Source organism: Rutidosis leptorrhynchoides, chromosome 11 (assembly GCF_046630445.1).
Source record: "Rutidosis leptorrhynchoides isolate AG116_Rl617_1_P2 chromosome 11, CSIRO_AGI_Rlap_v1, whole genome shotgun sequence".
NCBI lineage: Eukaryota > Viridiplantae > Streptophyta > Magnoliopsida > Asterales > Asteraceae > Rutidosis > Rutidosis leptorrhynchoides.
The window spans coordinates 290,272,529-290,283,110 of NC_092343.1; the positions used below are offsets into that span (position 1 = coordinate 290,272,529).

The 10,582-nt window shown below is 33.5% G+C and overlaps 1 protein-coding gene across 1 annotated transcript; it reads left to right on the plus strand.

Annotated features, from left to right (window-relative positions):
• Positions 1-279: 279 nt before the first annotated feature.
• On the plus strand, positions 280-5,424 carry LOC139875567 (putative receptor protein kinase ZmPK1). The gene is made up of 3 exons (XM_071862899.1): positions 280-351; positions 558-599; positions 3,380-5,424. Exons 1-3 carry the CDS (start codon positions 280-282, stop codon positions 5,342-5,344), a joined length of 2,079 nt encoding a protein of 692 aa, XP_071719000.1. The 3' UTR covers positions 5,345-5,424.
• Positions 5,425-10,582: the final 5,158 nt, after the last annotated feature.

The window sequence follows — 10,582 nt, forward strand, 5'->3', positions numbered from 1 at the left end:
TGGTGTGTGGTTGGCTTTCCAACAAAGTGGGTTTCGGTTTCGTGCTCATATAATAAGAACCGAAGTGATTTGGTTGGGTTGTAGTCGCTAAGAATTAATTTGTTTGTGATGGTTTTCGAACAACAGGAATAATAAGAGGTAGGTGACCAAGAAGACAATAGTTTGATGGTGCATCTATGGTGGTTCAATTTCGACCAACAGCAAAAACCAAGAAAAAGGTTTCGGTTCTTGTGTGGTGTTGTTGAACAGAAGAAAATGAAAGGAATTTATTGGTGATCGATGGTGTTAAACAGAGGTGATGAAAGTGGTGGTGTAGGGTGGTCCATGGCAGTGGTGGTGTTCAAGGAGATGGTAGCTGTAGGGTGATGATATGGTAACGGGTTTATGAGAATGAAGTGGGTTTGAGCCGTAGTACTAAAATCAATATGGGTTCATTGTTTTTGGGTTCGGATATTAACAAAAAAAAAAAAAAAATAATCATTAGCAGACTTTGGTGATCATGGGGTTTTGTTTGAAGTTTTAAGAATGATGATGGTTTGCTGGGTTTTGTGTTGTAGAAATGGTGTAGGGTTGTATCCCTCCCATCTCACACAAGTAATGTATGTATATATATTAAATTAAGTGTAGAAAGGTGATAAAGGAAAGACAAAAACAATAATTTACATACATTTAATAATGATAAAGTTAAATCATTGGCTTAAGAATCGTTGCATGAATTGCAATTTACAACAGTAAAGCAGCCATTAATTTGGCCGATTCTACCGACAGTTTTCAGGGACTGCTAAATCGTACCCCGTTGTTAAATCAGTGGCGAATAAAAGTGTTCAGAAAAATCTCATATTTTTAAATTAAATATATTTATTTATTTTGGTAATTATGGTATAAAATTCGGTCATTAACTATTAAATAAAAATTACATTAATTATTCACTCCCAACCTCAAGTAAAATATAAAAAGTTTTAAAATTTAACAAATAACTTCTAAATATATTATTAATAAGCCTAAAATTTATAAAACTCATTTTCGAATCACAGTTTATTTTAAAAAAATATAAGTTTGATTTTAACTTACTTATTATCGATCGAATGACAATTGAGCGTTATTGTTGCTTACAAAATAAATTCAAAACTATATATATATAAATATATATATATATATATATATATATATATATATATATATATATATATATATATATATATATATATATATATATATATATATATATATATATATATATTCATTATACATTATTTACATATACAGTTATATTTTAAATAATAATTATTATATATTATTTTATTTTACATTATTAATTTTAACAATTACGTCATATAATATTTTAATTTATATTTCAAATTCATATATTTTAAATATATATATATATATATATATATATATATATATATATATATATATATATATATATATATATATATATATATATATATATATATATATATATGTGTATCTATTTACAAATAGTGGTTCGTGAATCGTTGAGAGCAGTCGTAGGGTAAATGTATACATGAAACAGTTCAAAATTTTTGAGACTCAACATTACAGGCTTTGCTTATCGTGTCAGAAACATATAAAGATTAAGTTTAAATTTGGTCAGAAATTTCCGGGTCGTCACAAAAGGGATGTTCGTTAGCGGTTCCACAATTGCACATGGGCATTGGTTTGGCGTTTATGCAGGTTGTGTGGTGGAAACTGATGTTGTAGCTGATGAAACTTCCAGGGAAAGCCAAACAGGAAGTTGCACCATAAAGTTTCAGCTGGTTGTTCAACAACATGTGCCGATGTGAAATGCTTGGAATGTGATATTCTAAGTGCTATACTCTTAATGGTGGAGTATGATAATTCTTGTTAAGAGTTATGATTGTCTGTGATGACAATGATTGTCGGTTTAGACAATGTTCGGTAAAGATGCAAGTTTTGTCTCTTGGGAGATAATGTCAACGACATGAAGATGAGGATCTTGAAGTTGTCGTCGAGGAAGCGTCTACATCGGTTATCTTTGCAATGTGGAAGCATGATTATTTTCTTCTATCCAAAAGGCGGAGATTTGTTAGTAATATTTTGGTTAGAAGGAAAAATGGAGTTTTGTCCCACATTGGTAGAAGAGTGAAGTTGAAGGTGAACTCCTTGGCTATAAAAGAAGGCCATATGATTACTTCCAAATTGCACCAATCAATACACTTTAAGTATTTGATTATTTCTTTCTTTCTTACCCTTGTTTGAGAGTTGTATTAGTTAAATATTTTGGAGAGTGTAGTTGGCTTAAGAGAGTCGTCTATATCATTGTAACAATTTGTGATATAGTGTATTTCTCTCTTTGGGGGCCGGTGGTTTTTCTTCTGTTTTGGAGTTTCCACGTTAAATCTTGTGCTGTGTATTGTTCTTATTTCCTTACTATTATTGTTGGGCTGGGTGGTGGGAATTAGTGAGACCGTAATTTCCCAACCGTGCAAGCCTTCTCTCTCACTTTTTTGGGTTATTATTATTACATGTCATACGAATAATTAAATAATACATACAATAACAAATAAAATAGAACCAAACCAAACCTTTTAACTTAATGATATCGATGTAACTTAAGTTATGCATTCGAGTTCTTATGTGAACAATTCGTGATATTGATTTGTGCTATTTCAGAAAACAACAAATGAAAGGGCAACTTCAAATTTAAATTTATTTAAAGAAATTTTTATTTTAAGTATGTATAATTCTCATATGCTACTCTGTGATATTATTTAATTTAAAAACATAATACACTGTAATATTCTCCTTAATATGTCGTTCATTTAATGTTCTTAGAGTAACTAATAAACTAATTGCTACATTAATGTTAAATTTTCAATAACAAAAGGAACATAATTGAAACTTTAATATTTTTTTATTGTTATTTAGAGTAAAAAACATTCTTTTAGCACAAACAAAAATAATAATGTAAACTACTTTTTAAAAACTATGGAGTATTAACTATTTGTCCAATTAAGAATTGAAATTCCAACATCAATTTACGTATACAAATTACATGTTCAGTCAACACAAGTGTGTTTACACATGAAAAATAATTTTTAAGTATCAGGAACACTTTTCTTGATCAATCCATGTTAGAAAAAGTTAGATATTATAGTCAAAATTGAATAAAAGGTTGCTGATAACCATAAATAGAAATTTGCAACATGTAATAAAAAAATTGCATCTTTCAAATCTCTACAAATCAAGTAATTTCTAAGCATGTGTGCACTTCATTTTGTAATAGATATTCAATGTATATGTATATTTATTTACTAGTATTTAATTGTCAAAAAGAAAGATAAACCGTTGAGCATTAACGATATGTACGGAGTACAAAATTTATTAAATTCAGCGATCCTTTGTCATATTCATATCTCAACGTAGACTTTGTTGTCGTATTCCTACTGATACCATACTCCCTAATCAACTTTTTAATAAAAATACCATTCTTATTTCATCAAAAAGTTCAACCGATTTTTCTTCGGGATATTACAAATTATATTTTGATAATGATAACGTACTTCGTCTCGTTTACACTAGTGATGAAGTAACGAGCGTTTATTGGCCAAATCCATGGCAATTAGCATGGGAAGTAGGAAGGACTACTTATAACAATAGTAGATTTGCATTACTTGATACCAAAGGCCGATTTACGTCCACGGATGATTTTACATTTACAACGAGCGATTATGGAAGTACTCTTCAAAGAAGATTGACACTTGATGTTGATGGAAATATTAGGGTTTATACGCTTAATGAAAGAAAATGGATTGTTACATGGCAAGCAATTTCGTTCACGTGTAGAATTCATGGGACTTGTGGTTTAAATAGCCTTTGTACTTACAATTCGAAAATGGGAAGAAGAAGTTGCTCTTGCATGCAAGGGTATAAGCCGAAGAATCAATCGGATATGTCTTTAGGGTGTGAACCTACATTTAAGTTCGATAAAAATCTTGATAATTACGACTTTATAAAGCTCCCTTCGGTGGCGTTTTATGGATTTGATTCTTTGTACTTGAAAAACTCTACTCTTAAAGAATGTTACAAGGCCTGCTTAGATGACCCTAACTGCAAAGCCGTCCAATACACGTTTAATAACTTCTTTGAGTGTTATGGTAAGAGATTATTGTTTAGTGGTGTCTATAAAGGTGATCAACGCGAATCTTATCTCAAGTTGCCTAAGACGGAAGCTTTATTATATGATCAAAAGGTTGCCAAGGTGTCTCGTTTGAATTGCACAAGCTCTTTGGTTGTGTTGAAACGTACATATGCAAAAACGAGTGAAAATGGTTCTATAAAGTTTATGTTGTGGTTTAGCATCATCTTCGGTGCAATTGAATGTACATGCTTTATATTATTTTGTTATGTTACCAAACAACCGTCGGGTGCAACGACCCAATCTTACCTTGCAATTGCTACCGGATTCAAAAGGTTCACGTACAATGAGATATTGAAGGCATCTCATAAATTTAGAGATGAGGTTGGGAGAGGTGGTAGTGGTGTTGTGTACAAAGGCGTACTGCCTGATAATCGAGTGGTAGCAATTAAGGTACTCCATGAGGCTATGCAAGGAGAGACTGAATTTCTAGCGGAATTGAGCACAATTGGGAGGATTAATCACAAAAACTTGGTCGAAACATACGGTTATTGTGCACAAGGAAAGCATAGGATCTTAGTGTTTGAGTACATGGAGAATGGCTCGTTAGCCGGGAAGTTAGGTGGTAATGAGCTAGATTGGAACAAGATTTTGAAAATCACTACCGGTGTAGCAAAAGGGCTAGCTTACCTACACGAAGAATGCTTAGAATGGGTTTTGCATTGTGATGTTAAACCACATAACATATTATTAGATGTGGATTATAACCCAAAAGTGGCGGATTTTGGCTTGTCTAAACTATTCCAACAAGATGTAAGAGACAATTCTGTATTTTCTAGGATAAGAGGGACAAGAGGGTATATGGCTCCCGAATGGGTGTTTAATCTTCCAATTACGTCAAAAGTGGACGTTTATAGCTATGGAATGGTGGTTCTAGAAATGATAACGGGACGAAGTGCCACGTGTGATACAACAAGTGATGGTAATGATGGGGTTGACCAAAAAAGACTTGTGAGTTGGGTGAGAGAAAAGCTTGAAGAGGATAATGTAGATGTAAAGATGATGGAGATATTGAATCCTAAAATGGGGAATGAATATGATGAAGTTCAAATGAAGAATCTCTTAAAAGTGGCTCTACAATGTGTGGAGGAAGATAAAGATGTCAGGCCTACCATGAGTGAGGTGGTGAATGTTCTCCGTGATTCTCACATGGATGATTAGTCTATTACAATTAAATCAACCATGTACTTTGTAAAGAAAACACTATGTACTTTGTAAAATATGTTTAATACGCAAAATTGAGACACTAAAATGCTGTGTTTCTATTTGATGCATTTTTTTGCAGTGCTTTTATTTTTTTATTGTTCATGCATTAATTCTGGTCCATGCTTACAAAAGATGCAGATAACTTAGTTTTAGTGTTTCATTACTTTGGTCCCAAAAAAAACAATCTGGTCTAATTGGTTAGGGCCAAAATGTCACTAAAAATGTATAATCCGAAACATACGACCTAAAAAGATTGCATCTTTTGTGAGGTATGGAATGAAAGGAATGTTGGGTTAATTACTTTATGCAAGATATGATTCAATAATAATTTAATATATGCTGTGAGAAAGTCAATTATGGATGACAATTGTTTTCACCTAACCCTAATAATTCAAACATGTACAATATATTATTGTATTATAAATACCGATTGAAATGAAAAGATGCAGACACCCATTTTCTTCACTAAGAATTTACTATAGTTGGACATAGGCCACTAAAGGTAGTTATAAACTACTAAATTATAACACGTTATCAGCACGAAGAACTCCGTATAATCAAGGTTTATCTAAGCAAGCACAAGTTATTAATCAATGTAAGAAATTCTTTAACGATATCTTTTATTATTTATTAGTAAGGTAAATATTATTATCATCATAAGTAAAATTATATTTATGTAATCTAACTTTTATTAACTTCACTAACATTTATATTTATGTTATTTAATTATATATGGTCGTTATACCGTCTGAATTATATTTATGTAATCTAACTTTTATTTACTTCACTAACATTTATATTTATGTTATTTAAGTTATATATGGTCGGTTATACCGCCTGAATTATATTTCTGTAATCTAACTTTTATTAACTTCACTAACATTTATATTTATGTTATTTAAGTTATATATGGTCGGTTATACTGCCTGAATTATATTTCTGTAATCTAACTCGTATTAACTTCACTAACATTTATATTTATGTTATCTTACATTTATGATTACTTATGCAATTAATCATTATTTATTTCATGCATACTAATGTTTATTCTTAAATTTATTATTTATGCATAATATGTTTATTCTCTTAATCTTCGTATTTATACTAAACGTATTTATACTAAATGTATTTATAGTAATCGTATTTATACTAATAAAATTCTTTTATTAAAATTATTATTAATACAACGAGTACATAACAGCCGTTAACTTTTTCTTTAACAATTGAAACGCTTTCTCTTGTTCATCCTTCCATTCAAATTTCCTCCCTTTATGCGTTAATGCAGTCAAGGGTTTTGCTATTCTGGAAAAATCTTAGATGAACCTTCTGTAGTAACCAGCTAGTCCTAAAAATTGGCGTATATGCTTTGGAATTTTTGGGGTTTCCCATTTTTCAACGGTTTCAATCTTTGCTGGATCCACATGAATACCTTCTTTGTTCACTATGTGACAAAGGAATTGAACTTCTTCCAACCAAAATGCACACTTTGAAAACTTACCGTATAGTTTTTCTTTTCTCAGTAACTATAGCATTTTACTTAAATGTTCTTCATGCTCTTGATCATTCTTCGAGTAAATAAGTATTTCATCGATGAAAACAATGACAAACTTGTCAAGATATGGCCCACACACTCGGTTCATGAGGTCCATGAACACAGCTGGTGTGTTCGTCAATCCAAACGGCATAACCATAAACTCGTAATGACCGTAACGCGTCCTAAAAGCAGTCTTTGGAATATCATCCTCCTTCACCCGCGTTTGATGATACCCAGAACGTAAATCAATCTTCGAATAAACCAACGAGCCTTATAGTTGATCAAATAAATCGTCGATTCTCGGTAGTGGGTAGCGGTTCTTGATGGTAAGTTTGTTCAACTCTCGGTAGTAGATACACAACCTAAATGTACCATCCTTCATCTTGAAAAACAAAACAGGAGCTCCCCACGGCGATGTGCTTGGTCGAATGAAACCACGCTCTAAAAGTTCTTGTAATTGGCTCTGAAGTTCCTTCATTTCGCTAGGTGCGATTCTGTATGGAGCACGAGCTATTGGTGCAGCTCCCGGTACAAGGTCTATTTGAAATTCAACGGATCGGTGTGGAGGTAGTCCCGGTAATTCTTTCAGAAATACATCAGGAAATTTATTTGCGATTGGAATATCATTGATGTTCTTTTCTTCGGAATTGACTTTCTCGATGTGTGCTAGCACAGCATAGCAACCTTTTCTTATTAGTTTTTGTGCCTTCAGGTTACTAATAAGATTTAACTTCGCGTTGCTCTTTTCTCCGTACACCATTAAGGCTTTTCCTTTTTCTCGTATAATGCGAATTGCATATTTGTAACAAATGATCTCTGCTTTTACTTCTTTCAACCAAACCATACCGATTATCACATCAAAACTCCCTAACTCTACTGGTATCAAGTCAATCTTAAATGTTTCGCTAACCAGTTTAATTTCTCAATTCCGACATATATTATCTGCTGCAATTAATTTACCGTTTGCTAATTCGAGTAAAAATTTATTATCCAAGGGCGTCGGTGAACAACTTAGTTTAGCACAAAAATCTCTACTCATATAGCTTCTATCCGCACGCGAATCAAATAAAACATAAGCAGATTAATTGTCAATGAGAAACGTACCCGTAACAAGCTCCGGGTCTTCCTGCGCTTCTGCCGTATTAATATTGAAAACTCTTCCGCGGCCCTGCCCATTAGTATTCCCCTTATTCGAGCAATTTCTACTAAAGTGGCCCGGTTTTCCACATCCAAAACAAACTATGGCGTTATTATTTGTTCCGACATTATTTGTTCCTTTAGTTCTGTTATGCATTGGTCCGTAGATTTCGCACTTCTTCGCGCTATGACCATTTCTTTTACACCTATTGCAAAATGTCGTGCAGAACCCCAGGTGATGCTCTTCACATCTTTGGCATGGCTGTTTTTGGTTTTTATTGCCATTGTTGTTATTGAGATTGTTGTTGGGATTATTATTGTTGTTGTTGTTTTTGTTGTTATTGTTGTTGGGCCGGTTATTGTAGTTGTTGTTGGGACGGTTGTTGAAGTTGTTGTTGCGATTGATGTTGCGGTTATTAGGAAAGTTGTTGCGATTTTGGTTGTGATTGTTGTTGTTGTATTGGTGACTCTTGTCATTTGTTTCTTCCCACTTTCTCTTGACTTGTTTCATGTTAGCCTCTTCGGTCGCCTGCTCTTTAATCCATCCTTCGATCTGGTTCACTAATTTGTGAGCCATTCGACTTGCCTTTTGTACGGAGGCAGGCTCGTGTAAACTCACATCTTCTTGAATTCTTTCCGGTAACCCGTTTACAAATGCGTCAATCTTCTATTCTTCGTCTTCAAACGTTCAGGGTCACAATAGGCATAATTCTGTGAATCGTCGTTCGTACATGGTGATATCGAAACCTTTCTTTCGTAATCCTCTAAGCTCTACCTTGAGCTTATTGACCTCGTTCCTAGGACGATACTGCTCATTCATCAATTGCTTGAATGCTGACCATGGTAGTGTGTAAGCAGCATCTTGTCCTACGTGCTCGAGATAGGTATTCCACAACGTTAACGCCGTACCTGTGAAGGTATGCGTAGCGTACTTAACTTTGTCCTCTTCAGTACACTTACTTATGGCAAACACCGATTCGACCTTCTCTGTCCACCGTTTCAATCCAATTGGTCCTTCGGTTCCATCAAATTCCAAAGGTTTGCAGGCAGTGAATTCTTTGTAGGAGCATCCTACACGATTTCTTGTGGAATTAGTTCCACTGCTAGATCTAGATTTATTGTTATTTTGCATTGCAGCCTGCACTGCGGCTATGTTCGCAACAAGGAAAACACGGAAGTCTTACTCACACATGTTCAAGTCTGACGAGTCGTCGGTGCCATTTCCTTCAAAATAACCAAAAGAATTGAGTTAATCATATAGAATTTAAGAGTAGTCAATAGTATTTCATAGCATAATATGAACTTATTTATAAAAGCTTTTTCTTCATATTAGCATTTTATAGTTTTAATTCGAGTAGTACCTACCCGTTAAGTTCATACTTAGCAGCTATTATACAATTCAACTACTACGATTCTATATGAAAAACTAATTACAATAATATTTCGCGTTCAAACTTTATACAATATTTTACAAACTTACAATCCCGCTATAATACATATAGGATGAAATATAGAACATAATAACTTTGCTACTCGGCAGCTATGAAGGCAATTCTAGTTAATACGCAAGTTGTTCAGTAAAAGAAATAAAGACACGTAATTCATAAGTCCAGAAACAAGTCATGCATTCAGGTTTTACTAAGACGACTTCCCATCCTTGATCTTGTGGAAAATAACCGTTATGACTATTGGCTAGGCAGCATGTTGTAATGTCGTCAAAAGGACGAGGGTTTCGTAATGTCCAACAGCCCCGTAATAATCTAAAAACCTTGTTTCTCACCCCAACTACTGAATCCGTCACTTGTGGGAAGGTTTTATTTAAAAGCTGCAATCCGATGTTCTTTTTCTCACTTTGGTAAGAAGCGAACATCACTAACCCGTAAGCATAACATGCTTCTTTATGTTGCATGTTAGAAGCTCTTTCCAATTCACGAAATCCTATGTTGGGATATGTGAGTCAAAATAGGTTCTTAACCCGTAGCGTAAAATTACATGTGGGTTCCCCGCATTTAATGCTTTAAAGGAAACACGGCGTAACTTACGGTCTCCCCAGTGTGATATACCCCACCTATCAAAGGAAAGCCTTTTTATAAACTAAGGCATTTCTGGAAAGTCTTTCAAATGTTTGACAAATTAATTTCACCATAACTAAATGTGCTGATGAATTCTGACCGACTCTAGATGTCATAACCCGACCTTAACCATAAGGACGAATACAATAACATATGATTTCATCGCAAGGTATTGACCTCTATATGAGACGTTTTTCAAAAACTGCATTCGTTTTTACGATACAAACCATAGCTTTTATTACAAATACAAGGTTTAAACAACATAATAATGATTATCGTTTAGCGATAATCTTAGCCTTACAATTTTACATGTGATGATAACAACACGATTTCCAATGTATTTTACATTACAAATTCTCCGATATGCAGTTTTATTTTTGACACAAATATGCATACTCAAGATCTTGCTTAAATTCAACATGTTGCAGCGGAAGCTTTTAGTTATCACCT